At 40.8% G+C, this 19,999-nt stretch overlaps 3 protein-coding genes and 1 long non-coding RNA gene across 4 annotated transcripts; 2 read left to right on the top strand and 2 right to left on the bottom strand.

The window, feature by feature from the left end:
• The first annotated feature begins 323 nt into the window (after positions 1-323).
• Positions 324-10,446, top strand: tmem63a (transmembrane protein 63A). The gene is given in 24 exon segments (XM_086060832.1): positions 324-552; positions 1,016-1,210; positions 1,279-1,358; positions 1,607-1,685; positions 1,759-1,796; positions 1,876-2,018; positions 2,326-2,377; positions 2,809-2,917; positions 2,998-3,068; positions 3,138-3,218; positions 3,386-3,503; positions 4,279-4,412; positions 4,657-4,800; positions 4,884-5,037; positions 5,401-5,507; positions 5,582-5,668; positions 5,803-5,868; positions 6,005-6,167; positions 6,790-6,895; positions 7,319-7,486; positions 7,572-7,687; positions 7,757-7,807; positions 7,882-8,023; positions 8,026-10,446. Coding segments are annotated over 23 exon segments (2,421 nt in total). The 5' UTR covers positions 324-552; positions 1,016-1,042; the 3' UTR covers positions 8,070-10,446.
• Positions 5,407-13,049, bottom strand: LOC147158741 (uncharacterized). Its single transcript, XR_015090760.1, has 5 exons — positions 12,954-13,049; positions 12,639-12,696; positions 7,892-7,993; positions 7,718-7,781; positions 5,407-6,144 (listed from the first exon to the last, which is right to left on the bottom strand). It is a non-coding gene; the product is annotated as an uncharacterized LOC147158741 (long non-coding RNA).
• Positions 13,050-13,140: 91 nt separating this feature from the next.
• On the top strand, positions 13,141-15,091 carry rsph9 (radial spoke head component 9). The gene is made up of 5 exons (XM_086060833.1): positions 13,141-13,829; positions 13,897-14,053; positions 14,363-14,492; positions 14,575-14,721; positions 14,781-15,091. The coding sequence occupies exons 1-5, from the start codon at positions 13,603-13,605 to the stop codon at positions 14,939-14,941; spliced, it is 822 nt and encodes a 273-aa protein (XP_085916959.1). The 5' UTR covers positions 13,141-13,602; the 3' UTR covers positions 14,942-15,091.
• Positions 15,030-17,098, bottom strand: mrps18a (mitochondrial ribosomal protein S18A). The gene is made up of 6 exons (XM_086060834.1): positions 16,921-17,098; positions 16,732-16,763; positions 16,174-16,278; positions 15,948-16,071; positions 15,562-15,631; positions 15,030-15,497 (listed from the first exon to the last, which is right to left on the bottom strand). Exons 1-6 carry the CDS (start codon positions 17,063-17,065, stop codon positions 15,353-15,355), a joined length of 621 nt encoding a protein of 206 aa, XP_085916960.1. The 5' UTR covers positions 17,066-17,098; the 3' UTR covers positions 15,030-15,352.
• Between the last annotated feature and the right edge of the window lie 2,901 nt (positions 17,099-19,999).

Consider the following 19,999-nt stretch of genomic DNA (forward strand, 5'->3'; position numbering starts at 1 on the left):
AAGAAAAAAAATATTTCAAACTTAAGAGATTTTTCCACACACCCCACTGCGAATCATTCATTATCCTGTACTGTACAAGCAATATAAGCCAAGTCACCACACATTGCAATTCAATTATGATCAACATTTTATTTCACTGGAACTGTACTATTTATATATTTATATTTACATAAGTATTTAGCTGAAAAATATGCATTTAACTTGACACGTGCTTACTATTCTACTGGGGAAAAAACTATGTTCATACGTTTAAATATGAAGTATTATAGTTTCGAATATGCTTTCCGAAGTCACATGACATAACATTCCTGCTCTGACAGCTGTCGACAGTGTGCGCATGCGCGGAACGTGAAGTAGGACGTCTGCGCACAGACTTGCTCACAGTTATGTCCTCGCCGCTTTAAGTTTACTTTGCGGTTCAACAACAACAGGCAGGCAGGGCGTGCTGCACTTCTCTCCGCCACGTAAGCAAATACGTCGTGCGTCTCACTTTCGAACCAGCTGGTCAAGTTTGTGGATGGCGGATGTTGACGCTGGTGACTCGTCAGTGAGGTACGACAATTTCTGGTTCTCTAATCGACTTTCGAAACTTTTCCCCAGCTACCACAGCTTTTAGTTAGTGTTTCGTAACCTCATTCAGCGTGTCAGTAGCGCGAAAGAAAGAAAGAAAAGTCCAAGAAATACGTTACGCAAAAATGGCGGATGCGTCTGTCATTTGGATTCTTGAGTATAACTCGTCCACTTGAAGACGAACTCCGGATGTTAGACCGAGCCGCGCAATGCAGAACCCGTGACTTGCGACGTGAGGGTCACATGCACTGTTGATTTATTTCACATGTCGGACACGCGTGGAGCGGCGCAAAACGCATCAAGGTGCGTGACCAAAGCCCCGTGGTCAGAATTAGGAAGGAAAACATTGGAAATTGTCATTTGAACTTGAAATGCTTTGTTTGTTATGCTTGTACAAAACACACAAAAAATGACAAAATTTCCACACGTATATCATTGCATGCAGGCAAAAACTGCCAGCTCCCCTGCAGTGATGTCGTCTTGGTGGGCGCAGTGGTCCCTAGTGGGCTCGAATGGCACCATTGGTTCTGGCGGCCCCAAAGATAACACCTGCTACAACAACACGGAGAATACCGTCCTGAACGGAGTCCAGTTTGGGGGAGTGCCTGTTGTGCTGCTTCTCAACTTTAGCTTCTTTTTGGTACGAGCTCCCCGTTTGTCGATAAAGTTCTGCAAAATGGATGGACTGTTATCTTTTTGGTCCTACAGGTGTTGCTGATCCTCTTCTCGATTATACGGAGGAAGTTCTGGGACTATGGACGTCTGGCTCTGGTTGCGGACAACGAAGGGTTAGTTTTGGATTAGGTACTCTAGTTTTTGGTTGGATTTAGAGATGCCAAATGGCATAGTTTCTGACTTTTAAGCAAGTAATAAAGTCAATAAAGTTTTAGGAATGGCTTATGAAGCAAGGTACAATTTTGGCCCTTGACTGTTGCTCTTGCAAACTGTTCAGTCTTTTTTGTCGCGGTATTAAATGAATCACATTTACACTTTGTTAAAAGAATTGCATTGTTAACACCTGAAGTTTGTGTTTTAGGGTCAGCGGGTCGGGACGCCATCTATACAAACACACGTCGTCTTTTGTGTCCAATTGTGATGACCTGGAGTACGAAATGGTTTGTTCAAATCAAATTATTTATGATGATAGCCACAATCTGAACATTTATTTTATGTCTCATCATCCTTTAGGGCTTCTGTTCTTGGCTGCCTTTCATTCTCAGAATGGAGTGAGTGTCATTTGTCACCGTCTGCTTTGAGCTCAAGTGCCGATCCCTTTTAAACGACGCCTCCGCTTGTCTTTTTCAGCGATGAAAAAATAAAAGCCCGATGCGGCAGAGACGCCGTTCACTACCTGTCCTTCCAGCGTCATCTGGTCATCCTGCTGCTGGTTATTACCGTCACCTCCCTCTCAATTATACTGCCTGTCAACCTGACGGGTGACCTGCTGGGTGAGCTTTGGCGCCTCGTCATTTCACTCGGCTTCACTTTCAAAATATAGCCTGTTCTTCGTAGATAAAAATGGCTGCACCAGATTCACTTCCTCTTGTGAACGTGGAAGAAAAAGCTGCTGCGGCTTCTTCTTTTTGCCCACTTTAAAATTGATGTCAGTTTATTATGTAAACGCAACATACATCATCTTAACAGCTCCCAGTTTAATGTCAATAATATTACAACTGAATGAGGTGGAGAGAAAAGAGAAAAAAAATCAATAACTCTCTCTTAGCACACTTTTTTTACATCCTAATTGTTTTTCAGGCAATGAGCCGCAGAATTTTGGAAGGACAACCATTGGGAATCTTCAAAAGGGGTAATAAACAGTAACATGGAAGCAGAATAAACTCTTTTTAAAATATTTTTTATTCTATTATTATTTGTATTACTATTATTATTTATTTATATATTATTATGACTATTATATTTTTTTATTAATTACTTGCTGTAACATGAGTTAACTGGTGGTGTTTCACAAGGCTTAATACTGAATCCAGAGATGAGTGCGTTTTTCATACAAATATTTACTGTATTTATAACTTGAGTACTGTGTTGGCTTAGGTTAGTGTGACCATGGCGCGGTCTGATTCATGTACACTTCACATATCACAGGTCATGTTTGTGAATGAGAGTTAGTTCTCAAACATTTTTATCTGGTTAAATAATGGTAAATAAAAAATAATAATAAAACACTGACTGAACATGATTGAGCGGGTGAGCTTTTTTTGTTTTGTTTTCTCTCTCCAGAAACGACTGGTTGTGGCTTCACACGGTGTTTGCCGTCCTGTATCTTGGCCTCACTGTTGTTTTGCTACGACACCACACATCGCAAATGAAAGGCATGGGTCCAGATACGGTGAGTTTCGGCCTGAAATCGAATCGTAATTTGACGCTTAAGAGGTGCTCGTGCTGGACACTAACCCGTCATGTCCGTAGGCCAGAAACACCTTGTTTGTGACCTCTGTCCCTAAAACGGCGACGGAGGACGACGTAAAGACGCATTTCACGTGAGTGGACTGATTGGAGTTTGCTTGCTTTCTGCGCTGTTCCTTATTGTTTGGTATGCTTTTGTACAGAGAGGCGTATCCCAGCTGCCAAGTGTGTGCGGTTAACATTGCCTATGATGTGGCCAAGCTCATGCACCTTGATAAGGAAAGGTAAGATTATGAAGGTTTTGTCTAAAAAATAACTTTATTGCTCTGACATGCCTGACAAATGTTACCTGAAACATTTGTGATAACATTTGTTCAGGAATGTTAAAAAACAACAACAGCTCAATTCAATGCCGGGTGTGACAAATATACCAAGTTGTTTTTCACCCTAGGGTTCGAGCCGGAAAAAACCTGCGTTACTACGAGCGTGTCTTGGAGAAGACGGGCCAGCGGGAAACAATATATCCCAGACTGTGCGGTTACCTCTGTTGCTGCGCCAACTGTGAAAAGGTAAGTGTGGACCAGACAGTTTGACGTCGTCATGAAAGGTGTCCTATGGTGTCCTTCATGTTTAAGCTGAGTTTGAAAAAAAATATGGGAGCTGAATTTTCTTTTAAGGACTCCTGAAAACATTCAACATTACTTTAATTAAATTTTCTTGAAATCTACTTGGGTGGCCCGCCCAAGTATTAACATGGTGTGGGAAACACTGTTCTTCTTAGCTGACTGGCCCTCATACATACATTCAAATTTAAAGGTCAACCTTAAACATTTCTTATATATGTTATGTGACCTCACTAGTCTAAACATGACATTCTGATTAATATTAGATTTAATCAGAAGCAAAATCCAGCCATTTTTATCCATCTCAAGGGGGGTTGCCATTTTGCCACTTGCTGTTGACTGAAGATGACATCAATGTTGCTGAGGTCTCAGGTAACAACCAATCACAGCTCAGCTTCAGAAAATAGATGAGCTGTGATTGGTTGTTACCTGAGCCCTGAGCAACATTGATGTCTTCAGCAAGTGGCAAAATGGCCTCCCCCTGAGATCGATAAAAAACTGCTGGACTAACGCAATATTAACCAGAATACTATATTTAGACCAGTGGGGCTACATAGAACATATTATTGTCCCCCAAAAATTGGGGGGTCGACTTCCCCTTTGAGGCTGTGAGAGGAATAAATCTGGTTTTGGAATTTTTGTCTTGCCCCAGAAATAAGCTTCAAGCTGATTTCACTTTTAATCCTAGGTACGAATCACTTGTGCATGCTCATTCCTTCAGGTGGACGCTATAGAGTACTACAGCACCAAAGAAAAAGACCTGCTGGAGGAGGTGAGGCAGCAGGTGGAAGTGGTGCCACAGCGCCCCCTGGGGCTCGCCTTTGTCACCCTCCAGACGGAAGCCATGGCCAAGTAGTGAGTAGTCATTTATCTCCCCCACCCGCCACTTTCATGCCAGCCGGGAATCCATATTAGAACCCAGTCCAACACAGTCAGCACTGCTAAGCGGCGTTTGCTGTCACAGACTCAGTGTGATGTGTTTGGGCCAAGGGCCAAAATTGACTCAACTCTTTTCTAGCATAACCGGAAAGCTGGATTCTTGCCACTGTTGAAAAGTTCATCATTCCTGTCACTAATGCCCGTCCTGCACGCTCATTAGCATTCTGAAAGACTTCAACGCGCTCGAATGCGGCGGAACGAGTTGCTGTTGTGGCCGACAGCCTCAACCTTCGAGCAAGAGTGCAAGTATCAAAGTGAGGAAGTGGAGGGTCAGCTTCGCACCCCATCCGAAAAACGTTTATTGGTAAGGCAACTCGAGTGGATTTGATTTCATTTAAGAACGGAATTGACAAAAATACTCGGAATCAATTTCCTCTTCCTGTCCAGGGAACATCTGTCAGTGCAGGGATTCTCCTGGTTCATGCGCTACATGATGCTCAACTTCCTGCTTTTCTTCCTGCTCACCTTCCTCACTACGCCCACCATCATCATCAACACCATAGACAAGTTCAATGTCACCAAGCCCCTCTACTATCTGAACGTACGCGCTAGTTTTCATTTTGTTAAAGTAGCACTAAGAAACTTTCCAACCTTAATAAAATATTTTCATAACTCTTCTGATGAAGACTTAAAATTAGTTGAATGGTACCTTTGCCATGGCCGGAGGGGGTCTGTATCATTTTTACTGGCAATAAGCAATTTTGAGGAGGATGGTAGGAACACTGCCACACAAAAAACTACAAATGTGCTAACTATGATAAAAACTAACAGGCATGATTGAAACTGTACTAAAACTGAGACTACATTTACAAATGTCTGATAAAATTAACACTAGTACGCGCTTGAGACATTTGGACCTTTTTAGGCTACAAATCTGACCTTCCTCCCGTCCCCCGTCCCCCAGAGTCCCATCATCAGCCAATTCTTCCCCACGTTCCTTCTGTGGTGCTTCTCCGCCCTGCTGCCCACCATCGTCTACTACTCCACGCTGGGGGAGGCCCACTGGAGCAGGTGTGACGCATTCAGGTTGGTGGGCGGGGCCAGGTTGCGCTTTGGATTGAATTGTGCCCCGTGTGCGTTTTCAGGTCCAGCGAGCAGCTGAGCATGATGCACAAGCTTTACTTTTTCCTGCTCTTCATGGTGCTCATCCTTCCTTCGCTAGGACTCACCAGGTCATTTTCGTATTCTTGATCTACACCGTCAACAAATAACTAAAAACTTCATATTTGTACATTTAAGAATCTTTCATTTCTTGGGTAATTTGCCCTTAGCAGTTTGTATTTAGGTTTTGTTTCTCTCCTTGTAGTCTGGCCTTGTTTTTCCGCTGGCTGTTTGACAAAGAATTTCTAACAGATGGGAAGCTGAGGTTTGAGTAAGTTCCTTTCGCGGTTGCACAAATGTCCGTTTTGCTTACGACGTTAAATGTTCTGCACATTATCACCATATTCTGCTATATAAAGAGCCACAATTAACATATTACCTCTTTTATTTTACCCTGTTTATACTAGATGTGTGTTCTTACCTGACCAAGGGGCCTTTTTTGTCAACTACGTAATTGCGGCGGCTTTGGTGGGCTCGGCCATGGATCTGATGCGGCTGCCTGGTCTGCTCCTTTACACCATCCGCCTGGTGTTTGCCCGCTCGGCCGCTGAACGGAAATACGTCAAACAGGTTTGTGACGGGCACGGCAACAAACATATCAAACTCAGCCAAACTTTATTTATATAGCACCTTTCATCTAAAATGCAACTCAAGGTGCTAAAGTATTAAAACATCCATAATACAATAAAAATAAAAAACATACCCCCCCCCCCCCCCGAAAATTTTTTAAAGGCTAAAAGAAAACAGAATAAAGGGCAAAAACAAAGCTAAAAGACAATATGATAAAAAGAACTGGGAACTAAGTAAAGAAATAAAAGGGGTTAAGAGATCATTGAAATGCCAAACTAAAAAAGTGTGTCTTGAGCCTCTTCTTCAGAATATCAATAGTCTCTGCATAACATAAACGGTTACAGCTACTTTATTGCAATGAAAGAGCTTTTAGATGATTTGTCATCGAAATGTATCCACATTTCTGACCAGACTGACTCATTTTTACGGGAAGCAAAACTGATAAGGTTTGTTTTGGTTTATTTTTAAGCAATGTTTTATATCAATAATTGCTCCTATCACTCAACTATACACACTTTTAATGTGTTGTTTAGAAGGCCAGACTAAACATATTCAAGATAATACTGTGGCAAGTTTTATTTTTCTGTTTTATTAAATTACCTTCTTTTATTTCTATTGCCAGAACCAAGCCTATGAGTTTGAATATGGCGCCATGTATGGCTGGATCCTGTGCGTGTTTACTGTCATCATGGCTTACAGCGTCATTTGTCCCATTATTGTGCCTTTTGGTGAGTACTACAGCACAATAGAGAATATTCTGTATACCTGGGATCCTCAGCTCAGAGGAGTTCCGTTCCTACAGCAGCGACGTAACCACAATGTTTACATGAATTTAGATCACTACACTCATGCAGTAGTAAAGTCACATTTATAAAAGATCAGTGGACTTAGCAGCAAACCTTGTGGAATGCCACCAGTTTTTTACGGAAACGGCAAGTAATTGTCGCATTTATGTAAGTTATTTAAAAATCTGTGGGCTGGATCATATTTGTATGAAGTCCATAAATATGAAACAATTCAATGCAATATGGGAAGTACGACATTAACTTAGCTTGCCTTCCTGTTTCGTTCCATGCGCAGTTCTCAACCTCAAAATGTCACAGACCAGACACCCTTTAAAATGTTCCTAATGGCAGCGTGTCCCCCACCAGGTCTCCTCTACATGACGCTGAAGCACCTGGTAGACAAGCACAACTTGTACTTCGCCTACTTGCCGACACGTCTGGACCGCCAAGTCCACCTGAAGGCTGTCAATCAAGCTCTGGCCGCGCCTATCATCTGCCTAATATGGCTTTATTTCTTTTCTGTCCTCAGGACAGGTCCGTAATATGCAACTCAACTTTGCCATCTTCTGAAACATTTTTAGCCAGTGGCAAAATATTAGTAAGTTCTTTTACATTCCAGGTTTTTGGGCACCCACTTCTCTGTTTACCTTGGTGGTGCTTGTCATCACCATCCTCATCTGCCTCAGCTACACCTGTTTTGGCCATTTCAAGTACCTCAGTCCCCACAATTACGCGGTGAGCCACATGTCGTGTGTGTCGACTTACACATTTTTTCATCTGGTGACATCTTATGTTCTCCTACAGGTGAGGGAGGAAGACGAGGACACGCCTGAGGGGGTGGAAGAAAACACCGTGGTAAATGCCATAATAGAGCTACCATATAGTTTCACTAATTCATATTTTAAACATATTTGTTTTTGTTTTTACAGGTTTACCTACCCAGAGTGCTGAATCCTAAATCGTCAGCGGAGGCTCCGAAGGCAGCTCAGGCCCAGCAGTCGTACGGCTCCACAGAGGGTAGCCCGGCACGCAGCCCCAGTCCTGTAGAGGGCAGCGTCACAAAAAAAAGACCCCTAATTTAACATCTTGCTTGGCATTCTTCGCAGTTGAGAATTAACCCAGCCACCAAAGGAAACAGAAGTATGAAGACATTGTGTCAAAGATGAATGCATGGGAAAGGATGCCACTTGTTTGACATTAGAGTGCCATGTTTACAAGAAAGCACACTTCTGGGCCTCTGATTAGTCGCCCAAAAATATTCTGCACAGCTTTGTTTGAGAAAAAAAAAACAGCTGAATCAATGTCTTGAGAAATGATGAAACTAATGTTGCATGAGAACAAAATAAGCATTACTGATGCCAAAGATGTAAGTGAGCGTTTTTATGATTCAAACAGACCCCTGCCGAGGCAGCATTCCATGTTTCGGTTTAATACACTTTCTATGTCACCTGTTATTTATGTACACGCTGGGGTTACTAGTAGACAATTGGATAATTTTGTTGACATTTTCTTTTTTCAAAACAAAATTCGCTTTTCACAGTTTAACATATACAACAAAATTTTGTTGCATTAAAATATTGTAACATTAATTTTTAACCCAAAAAAGTGTTTCCGTTTTTTGTTAGTTTTTTTTAACAATCTGTAAAACATTTTGTAACACATTAAATCCTTTTCACAACTTACAACACGTTTTGCACATTACTAAAACTAAAATTTTTGTACTTTCACAAAATTTTCATTTTTTTGTTAAATTCTCTGTTCTCAAGTCAACATCTTTATCATTTTTGGGGTCCTTTTTTTTTTTAAACAAAATGTTTTTACACTTTTGTACAGGAAATGACATTTTCACAAGTTGACAGTCATTGTAATTTTTAACAAATTGTAATGTTCATTTTTAAAATGTATTTTTAAAGAACAAAAAAATACCTTTTTTCACTTCAACATTTGTTTAAAGTTTTTGGTAAGTCTTTAAGAAAAAACATTGACAAAAACTGTCTTGATTTGAAACTGTTGAATAACAAAGCCTTTGTATTAGCTTATACAAACCCATGAAGTAATGAGCACGGTGTGTCTTAAGGGGGCGCTGTTGATCTGCAACATAAGTTCTTCCAATGCACAAACTTGACTGACTTGGTACTGGACAATGGTGCCTGTAGCTCCGCCCCCTCACCTGATCTCTCACCACTATCGGCCCCACTTGTGCTGCTGCCATTTTTTATTTATTTTTTTACCCCCCTTTCACCCTCTCTTTTTCATCACACGCTTCCCACCCGGGCAGACTGAGGCCTCCGCTAGTCTGTTGTCATGTAAAGACTTTCGGCTGCGCTTGATTAACGCGCTTGTTATGCTTGAGCGGTGAAGTGCTGCCCTAGCAATATACATATGTAGGTTAGTAGGCGACATGAAAAGACTGTTTTGTTTTTTCTCTCTCCCCAAGGCTACTACTACGGATCCGTGTACTACAATGACAACACTGACAAATGTAAACATAACTTGGGTCATCTACATACATTGGGTCCGGAAAAACTATAGTGACGCCTTGAGATATGACTCCGAGTGACCCGGATTACACAGGTACTAGTTGCCATTTAGACTTTTTGTTGTAGTTGCTTTGACTTGTGAGCATTCGTCTTCATTTGAGTCTGCATGACTGTAGAGTATTATACTGCCTCCCGGTGGCCAAGACGGGCACAACGGGCAATACAATGAATTTAATTTAAAAATATCTATTTTTTTTCTATTACTCTGCTTTTATAATTACTACTATTTATTTACTAGACCTATTTTTCTTGATTAAATTAAACTCTTATCTCAAGGCACCACTGTATTTGATTGATGTGTATATATCTTGGTTTAGAGGGTTTCCTTGGCTTATGATGGTCCTGACATACGAAGTTTTGGGTGGCATGAGAATACGTCATAACGCGACAAAAACCATCTATGCTCAGTTACTGCGGTACTTACTGTTTTCATTTGATTGTTTTATATAGAAGCCTTGAAGTGTCTCAATATTTAACTACAGTGCGTTCTGACCTACAATACATAAAAATGAGGATTTTGTTGCCAGCATAGAAACAGAACTCTACCGTACCCCACTTTCATACATTCCTCTAAATGTTTTAAAAAGTGCTACTGGAGGTTTTGGAATGTTTACTTAACAACGCCAAGCCATATATACAGTACTGCCCATTAGTCAACATGATTGACAACGGCTGCAGTTTTCTAAAAGACTTGTTTGACAGATGAGCTAATACTAGAACAATGGGAAAAACTTGGTGAAGATCTGAGAAGAAGAATTGTAGATTTACAGCTGTTGGGAAAGGAGAGCAAGTTTTGTCTCCAGTAAGTGAAAGGCACTCTATTGGCTTGAGATCAAGCAGAATATCCAAATACCTTCACGAAGCCCCTGAAAATGAAGGTACTCTGGTATAAAATGGTTGTCATTCCTAAATTGAACATCTCATTATTGCTTTATTTCAAATCTATGGTGGTTGTGTATAAAGTCAAAACACTCAAAACTAAGGGTGTCAGGCAATTAAAATGTTTAATTGTAATTAATCGCATGACTTCAATAGTTAACTCATGATTAATTGCAAATGTTATATCTGTTCTAAATGTACAATAAAATATTTGTTTCCGAGTTTGCATACTGTTAACATACAAGTGGGGAGAAAAAAGTTAAATTAATAGAAATATGGGTGCATCTTTTAGCCATTGGTGCAGTAATTTCATAATAGTTCATAAAATTGAGTTAAAATTAAAAAGATGAAAAAGTGTGATATTGATTTGTGTTGGTCATTTTTCGGCCACTAGATGGCATAATTGCATTTGTAAAACGGTGACAGCTCAGTGCATTTTCTTTTCATATTAAGAACTATTAATCTTTAATATGAAGTAACTTGTGAAATTCTGCAAATTTTTTAAAATTGTAAAATACAACTTGACCCCAGTCTCCACAAATATATGCACTATTATTAAACGTATTACTGCAAAATGTTGACGTGGACATGGCTGCTGCGTTGCGGCTGGAATTCCCCAGTACAGACTTTCCAAGTAAGGGGCGGTCATTAATCGCGCATTATTGGCATTAAAGAAACTTTAAATTAACACACTAATTTTGACACCTCTAAACCCACCCCATCCATATACTTGAGCTTAACTGTATGTTTTGAAATTTACATTTGGATGACATGGAGGCAAGCTTAGTGTCGCTTTCCAGAAGCAAACTGCCCTAAACACACCACCATGTTAGTGGTGCACAGCTTGACCCACACGTGGCTCTGCTGGACTTGATGAGCGTGCGAAAACCTCAGCCTAATTCAATTGCAGAACACATCAAGAAATTTGGCTGGTGCTGGAAGGACTGCTGGAGGTGGTTTGTTAAGCACTCAAGTTCAGCTAGTTAAAAAACTAAACTAAACAAAAAAAAACTCTAGATTGAGTTGTGTGTAGGTGTGCAACCCGGCTCGTCAAGTTCCCTCTCAATACATTCTTGCCATTGTTGTTGTCTGCGCTTTTGTGCGACACAGACACCATTATTTAGTCGACTCGATGCCTCTCTTTCAGTATTCACTTTATCCAGCACTCCCAGGCCATTGAGGTGCAGCAAGAGCCGCGGTGTTTTATTCGTCTCTCAAGTCCATCAAATGGGAATTAAAGACAGTTTAGTGCGCAGGTTTCGCCCACGTGTCAGCGCCGAGATCGATGGATGTGACCCCCGAGCCAACCAAAGCGTCTGGCAGTGACATGCTAAGTGACGCGCTTTTGCCTTTTGTGTGGCGGGATTAGTGTCGTGGCAACGCCGGTCGCCCGGGGCGGTGGGTTTCCCAGAACGAGCGGGGACTGTGACTGCTTCCAAGTTTTCTTCCTATCCTCTACCAAGTGGGACTGGACCAAGTAGCCTTAAAATAAAATGATTTTATTTATTTAGAATATTGGCTTTTGGGTCAAATTTCATGATAAACCTTAAATAATGCCAGGCCCGACCAATTAATCAGCAGATTAAGGCCTTTTTAAATGTCGATATTGCATGAAACAGTAAATGCTGTACAGTAGTTATGGGCAGGAAGTAGACATGCATGGCTGACAGAACATTATTTTGTATGAATTACATCCTTCTCCAAATGGCCATTAAGGTGCAATGTTTCTACGTGTTGATACGATTTATATTCATGCTTAAGACAATCCATAGTGTCTGCTACCCTGAGCAAAGACTGTGAATGTGTGGGCTGTCCTTGCATGCTCCCCACTTTTCCAAAGATGTCACCCCACTCGCGTTTCCTTTTTTTTTCACCCTCCATGAGTAGGCGACATTAGCTTGGCAGGCAGCTGAAGCCACCACTGCTAATGGAGCATGTGACTCCAAACTGAGGCCCTTTTGTTTGGACAATTGAAGCCAAGGCTTGGGAAGAGGAAAGCATGGGAATGAATGGATATTTTCAAATTTTGAGAAGGGGAATAGTGGAAATGCTGTTCTTGAGCTAAAGCAGAGACTTAAAATAGGAACTGAATTCCTTCCATGACCACACTTAAACTTAAACTATTTTTCTTGACTGAAATAAATGAATGAATGCGAATACCATGAATCAGTTCCAGATTTCCCCAAATGTAACATGGGGTTTAATGACATAAAATAATACTCTCTGAATTAAATAATTCCAATAGACTACAGTAGTGTTGCACTTACCATGTACTGTTCAGTACTGTAGTAATGCACTGTCTGCACCTGGTTGCCTTTCAGAAACCTTCAATAAAAGAAGTAAAAAAAAAAATCACATTTATATACTTACACATATCGAATCACATAACTATTTTGATCCAGTTTTCTTCAGATAAGCACTGTCGCTGTGTGTCTGTGGATTTAAAACATACCATGCCACCCAACAAACTGTTAAGTTTATTTTGTTTTTGTTGGGTTGAGAAGAGAACACTAACAGGCAATATTTATTAGCTGTATGAAAGCAAATGCTACACGTGAGAATGTTTACAGCTGAAAACACACCAGTTTACCGCGACACTTGAGTTTGTGGCTCCTTGGTTGTAGTTTTGTACCTTGATATTTAATTTGTCTGTCACATTTAAATCACCGCCATTTTTAATAAGATTCGTACGCTCGGAAATGACGTGTCGGAAATTACTCGCCCGCCAATCAAATGACTTGCTGTTAGCAACCAGAGTCACGTGGACTGTCACGTGATTCAACGCAACATGACGTGTGTGGTGGGCACGTTTAGGAACCACGCGCCGGTTTACGGCAACAAAAGTGTTTGTATTCTCCATAGTTGCAGTTTAATACATTCAACATGTAGTTTGTTTCTTGTGGACGGCGCCGACATATTTAAATATTCGTATTTTACTTGATGTCACCTAGCTACGCGCGTACCAATCAAATGGTTTGGTTCCACGTTGCCATGGTAACCAGGAAGTAACGCTCAAGCCGGCTCGCCTGAAAGTGACGGTAAAACCATTACTAGTCCATAGAAATCTGACGAGAACGACGCCAAAGACGAACCATTAGCTAATGATTTGTGACGAGTGGGTTTATTGACATTTTAACAACCAAACCTCCTGCTCGTTAGCGTTGTCTGGCGTGAGCTAGCGGGCTAACAACGGTCCCGACAGCCATTGTAAACAACAACAAAAACAACATAATGGACGCGAATTCGTTGTCCTACTCGTTGGAGCTGGTGGCGGGTAGCGGGTGCATTTTGAACACGGAGCAAAGGGCAGCTCTACAAACGTCACTGATTATCTTGAAGAAAAACTACAAGTTCAATCGAGTGTTGTTTTGGGGAAAGATACTCGGTTTAAAGGAGCATTATTTCATCGCTCAGGGGAGAAGGGATGACGAGCTGAAGGACACGCAGCATTTCTACAGGTAACACGCCAATTAAATGTCATTGAAACCGCACGTTTGCCTAATTCATTGTGGCTCGGGCCTCCAGCTTCAACTGTATCGACTGGTTCCTGATCCCCTCGACCACAACAGAAATGATCGAAGACGTGTACAAAACAGCAAAGGGCCGATTCGAAGGCGACCCATCATTTGTGTACGAGTCCAGACAAGCAGAACGACCTGATCCTTCAGCGGAGGAGTCAACAGTGTGTACCATTCTGAATGATCAAATTTTGATGAGGAATTTGCAAACAGAAAGTCAAAATAGCACCCATGTTAAAATATTGTATTTAAAAAACAGAGCCAAAACAAATAAATAAATATACATTTTTGACGAATGAATTCCCAAATTGATCAAGCAATTTTGTACCGGAACTCAATTGAAACAGAGGATGGGTGCTACAGCAGGAAGTAAATAAACAACAAAAATGGCTACACAAGAACAAAATCTGGTTGCAGCCAATTGGTGCACTCCAGAAATGAATCCAGTTGCACTTCATTTTGTTTGCATTCAGACCAAAGTGACGGAGGAGACGCGGCTGGCTGTGACAGTTCACCACATCAACGAGGAAGCTTCCGTAGTGCCACGGGGCGCCTTCATCAGCAGCACGCACGGCGTCGTCCAGATTAATCGCAGCTTTGGCGGTAAGCGTGGCGTCCAATTGCTTTCTTGTGGGCGCGCAACAGTTGCTGGGCAGGAAAATTGAAAGCGACGTCTGTCCCTTAGGTCTCTCTTACACTCAGGCGGGGAAACTTGAACATTTTCTTCACTTTGCTCAGCCCAATAACTTGAAGAAAAAATCTCTGTTGGAGATGGCTGACTTGAACCCCGCTTTGGACTTTCTGGATCCGCTGAGTGAGGACATTCCAAAAGGTGAGGAAGTACAGTGTAATAATGTGATGTGAATTAATTTGTTCCAATCGCGCGTGAAGGATCGTGGAGTCTTCAGTTTGAGAGTGCCAACAAAGTGTGCGTGATTCGCAGCCTGCTGTGGTTGGGCCTGACTTTCTATCACGTGCCCATGACGCCACTGCACGGATTCATCTACATCGGCTACGGGACCAAGAATTTAGACCTGCCTTTTATGCTTTAAAAGACGCATGTGGTGTATTGTATGACTAAATGTGTTTGTCTTATAGTTTCATTCAATCTGAATGGTTATAAAAACAATGTATACAAAATGAGGTCAACAAAGCAGATTTTATTTGCCCACTGACGGTACTTTAGTCTCCATTATACAACTGTATGGGCTTTTTTGGGGGGGGGGGGGGGGGGGACCAACCACATAGATGGGAAGATGACACATTCATAAAAAAAAGTAATATAAACCGTTTTTGTAGCCATTTGCCTAATTTTAGAAAAATATGATGCAAAAAAATGTTGATGAGCCCATGCACTTAAATATTTGTGGGTTTTGTTTTAAAAATTGCATGGCAAGTTGAATCAAATAGTCTAACAGGTTCCTCACCCCGATTTAAATCTGCAGTTCCATCAGCTGCAGCCTTCAGTGTTTCATGTAAAGGGGCTTGGGGCCGTACCGCACGTTGTCCTTGAGCAAAAGGCTTCCGACAGGCATGCGTTTCTTGCACCACTTTAGCCCGCGTTTGTAGATGGGCTTGACGGATTTGATAGACCAGCGGGTCAGGTATCTGCAGACAGACCAAGACTTTAGTCTTAAGTGCATATGAAACAAAATGCTTGAGTTGGTGTCACCTGTTGAATTGTGGTTTGGGCTTTGGGACGTGGCCCTCTGGAAGTTTTGGTCTATGGTTGGGAAGCAAACCTTGGAGGAGAAAAAACAAGTATTGTTTACAGGAGTCATGTCACTGTAATTACAGTAACTGAATGAGAACATTCTTGTCCGCCGTAATCTGTGGACTGAGTAGTGAGCTTTGTTAAGTGCCACCAGTTTTCTGGGACAATAAGAAATAATGACAATGCAGACTATAATGAAAACATCTGTGGACCTAGTAAAGAGCTATATGGAACCCCACCTGTGTGTCTATCTACAGGAGTTCCTGCGTAAATATTTGTATGAAAAACACTTCCAGGCCATAAGTATAAAACATAATTGAAGTGAGGGAGTAATCAATATACACCTGCTCTGTGAGCCATCTGCACACACACGGCAATCTTGTAATGCTCCTCTGGACAAAGGCCGGTGATTGTTTTGGGCAGGATCCCTCCATCTGACCTGATGAACTGACTGAGCAGCAACACGTCCTGTCAAGGTATAGGTGAGAGACAGAAAATAAATAAATAAATAAATAATGCTTTTAGAGGTGACCTAGTTATTACTAATCACAGGATGTAAATTTAATTTACCGTGTAGTTGTATTTATTCTGCAGGTTCCATCTATAGATAGGACACTTGGCGGTGGGGTTTGGAGGTTCAGGTGCAACTGCAGTGTCCAATATTTTCCCTTCAATCTGACAGACATTTGTTTTTTTAATTAATTTGATACATTTGCAACTGTTAACATATTCAATTTGTCTCAGTTGATTGTCCTTCACTAAAAGGTATATCTATGTGCGTGGTTTCATTTAATGCATATATCCGATTTAAATCATTTGCTAACATTTATAGCTCATCCAACTTAGTTTTGAGTTTTTAACACATTTAATGGTGCTCCACTAAAATGAATGCAAATAATCACAAAGTGACAATTAGCAACAATTAGCTGGCAAAGTTCAGTATGTTCAAATGCAAGTAAAATACATTTCTCACTCTCACAGTTCTATAACAAAATATACATTTAGGACATCACATCTACATGAATAGCAACATTTTTTAAAGTTGAATAAATTGGTAAAAAGCATACTGCATGTCAAGAACATAACATATAACAATAAAGTCATTAATAGTTGGATATTTGTACTTACGGTCACAATTTTGCCCTCACGCTTTTCCACAACTGCAGAAATAAACAGAGGGAAACATTTCATTGTGGCACCTTAATATTTAGATAATTGAAAAAGCAACAATGACGCATCTTGTTGAAATTCATGTCCATGTTATCCAGCGTACTAGCTCACACACAGCATTCTTAAAACTGCGTTAAACCGCCTCACCTTGCCGGATTCCTCTCCGCTGACAAACCGAATGCGACAATTGTGGCACTTGTATCCTTTGCAGCGCATTTAAATGTCCGCTAATGCCACAGTTAAATGCCTTAAATGAGCTCCAGACGGACCGCAGCAGACTGCGGGCCGCCATGTTGGATTTCTGACCTTGCTTCCTTCCGCTGACGAGATTAAAAACAGCGACGCGAGCGGTCAGGGTGTGCCATTGCCGCCTCCGGGTGAGGTAGGAAGAGCAATATATGATCCTAAACAGGACATTTGACTTTTGAATGGCTTGTAAGTTGAGTCTCCGGACTGACATTGTAGTATTTTAAGAGTGAAATTACACAGCCAAATCTATATTTTGATATGTGCCTATTTCTAAAAAGGGTCTACAAGCAAGCCATTCTGCACTGTTTGTTAACAAAGGGGCTAACTAAAAATTAAGCAAGGTTATACAGCAAAAATAACACTGACACAACAGGAAGCACTGTAAAAAAAAAGGGTCGCAAGGATGAAATCTGATTTGTTAACAAAAAAGTCTAATTGCTAATACTATACATTAAGTTACATTGGCCAGCAATCCTTAAATTAATGGCTTGAATGAACATGTGGACTGAGCATAGAATGAGGCTGAAATCTGAATAGACAAAAAAAAAAAACTAAAACCCAAACCTAGCATCCAAATGCAAAAGTTAGTTAAGTTAGTCAAACTAAATAAGAAAACAAAGAGCGCACACAATGTGAATTTAAAACAACTACATAACTTAGCTTTAAGTCTGCTAACTTAATGCTAATGCTAACATAACCCATGTGGCTGTTATAAGGCTGAACACAAATATTAGAGCAACACATGAAGACAGACAATAGGTCTTATACTGTATTCTTTTATCCTGTGCCAAGGATGATTATATGAATCCCACTTGAGTTCTTTGCAGGAGACGCACCGTTGCAATATGATTTACTGCGACATCCAGGCAGAAACGTAAGTGTGAGGTAAATTTGAATTGGACTTTGTACTGCCCCCAAGCCAACTGGTTGAGGCAGATTGCCACCTCACACTGAGTCTGAAGTCTGTTGCAGTTTTCGCTTTAGACCTTCTCCATATGGAAAGCGCCCTGAGATAACTTCTGTTGTGAATTGGTCCTATATCAATAAAATGGACTTGACCTGAACTTCAATTACCCCATACTTTGCCAAATACCATCCACTTGAGTTTCTTGAATTTATCCCTTCCTGGCTTTCAAGCAACCGTCTACACAGCCAAGCGGAAATTCCTTTGGATCTTAAGATTTATTGATACCTATAGGGACTTTTATCAGAAACATGTCCCCCGGAAGGATGTGCAACATGGGTCAAGATGTAAATCGAGCTAATCTATGATCACAGCTTTGAAGCAGAATGCTGGCTCAAAATTAAACACAAGGGAGAATATAACAATGCGTAATCTGAGGAAAAGCACTTCTCAGAAATGTTTAAGTGTAAATATTAATAATGCAAGAACAAGTTCAAGCATATGTCTTCAATGACTATTTAAATATTATGCACAAGGGGAATAAATGCAAAAATTTATGGCGTCCTCTTTGTGTTTGTGTTGCATGGAATCTAAAAACAAAGATGAGGTCAGGCTGCTTTACTTGTACTGGGTTGGGGGAAGGCGGGGCGGGGGGGGGGGGGTGAACAATATGGTCAACAGTGGTTGTGAAACAAGATGCTGGTTCGGTCTTTAAAAAAAAAGCCTCAGTGGGGAGAAAGAGTTTTTCTTGCTCTTGAGAACAGCGTGCTTTTAACTTTTTTTTTTTTTTTGCCGTTATCACATCGCCAGATCTGCTTGCATCGAGCCAGCAGGCATTTTAGCTGCGGGGGCACAATAGCTTTCTTTATTTTGTTTTTCACCTTTGATTGCCATCGACTTTGAATGTCTCAAATGTAAAACAAAACAACATCAATAGAAAAAACATAGCAGCACCACGGGACATTGATCGCATCACTGGGAACGAGACAAGCTAGCTAGCAACAATAATGGAGAACAAGCGTCTCCTGTCTTTAACTCTCAATGTAAGCATGAGGGTGGCATAATGCTATCGGGAGTCTTTATTTTGGTTATCTCGAGCCACGTATCTTAAAATGTTACGATAAGACTGCAATTGAGAACACAGAGAGCAGCAATCAAATGACTAGCTTAGCTAATGGCTAATCAAATGTTTTTCTTTAACATTACACTGTCAACAGTTACTTACTTGTTTTTGTCCTTGGGTCTATGCGTGTAATGTTTCTTTTCTTTACAAAGTTGTCAACTACTGGCTCATTATAGCATTTTTTAGCTTTTGCAGGTCCATGTCCAATGTTGTCTGTCATCCAAGATGAAAGGCAAAGGAAGAAACGTTCCCATTTTCACTCAGCGATTGTCCTCCATTACATTGTTGTTGACATGATTGATGAGGTGTCTTCCAATCTAAGCAACAGAGGAGCATGAGCGTGCATTAAACAGAGAAACAGTCTGTTGAAAAACAGATGTCTAAATACAGTGAGTCGTCACTGTTTCACGGTTCATCGTTCGCGCCACACGTCGATTTTTAAGTGATTGCTTTATGTTAGCAGTAAGCGAGCAGACTTTTGTTATTATATGGCTTGGCTGAACATTTGTGTTTAAATCAGTCCTCCTCAAATAGGGGGTCCAATGCCAGGGAACATGTTTTTTTTAGATGTGTCAAAATTAGTGCGTTAAGTTTGAGTTAATTTAAAGTTCCTTTAATGCAACACATTTTTTAATTGCGCGATTAATGACCGCCCCCCTGGAAAGCCTGTACTTCCAGTCGCAACGAAGCGGACACGTCTACATCAAAATTTAGCAGTAAGTAATGTAATAATAAGAATTTCACATTACTTCATGTTAAAAATTATATAGCTCTAATATGAAAAGAACAATGCACTGAGCTGTCACCAACGTCTTAGAAATGCAATTATGCCATCGAGTGGCAGAAAAATGACCTCAACACAAAAATCAATATCACACAAAAAATTTTTACGGTACAGTACATATTTTGAACTTTAACTACATTTTATGAATTATTATGAAATTACTATA

The sequence above is a fragment of the Leptonotus elevatus genome, chromosome 18 (genome assembly GCF_054856555.1).
Source record: "Leptonotus elevatus isolate MCC_2025b chromosome 18, RoL_Lele_1.0, whole genome shotgun sequence".
Taxonomy (NCBI): domain Eukaryota; kingdom Metazoa; phylum Chordata; class Actinopteri; order Syngnathiformes; family Syngnathidae; genus Leptonotus; species Leptonotus elevatus.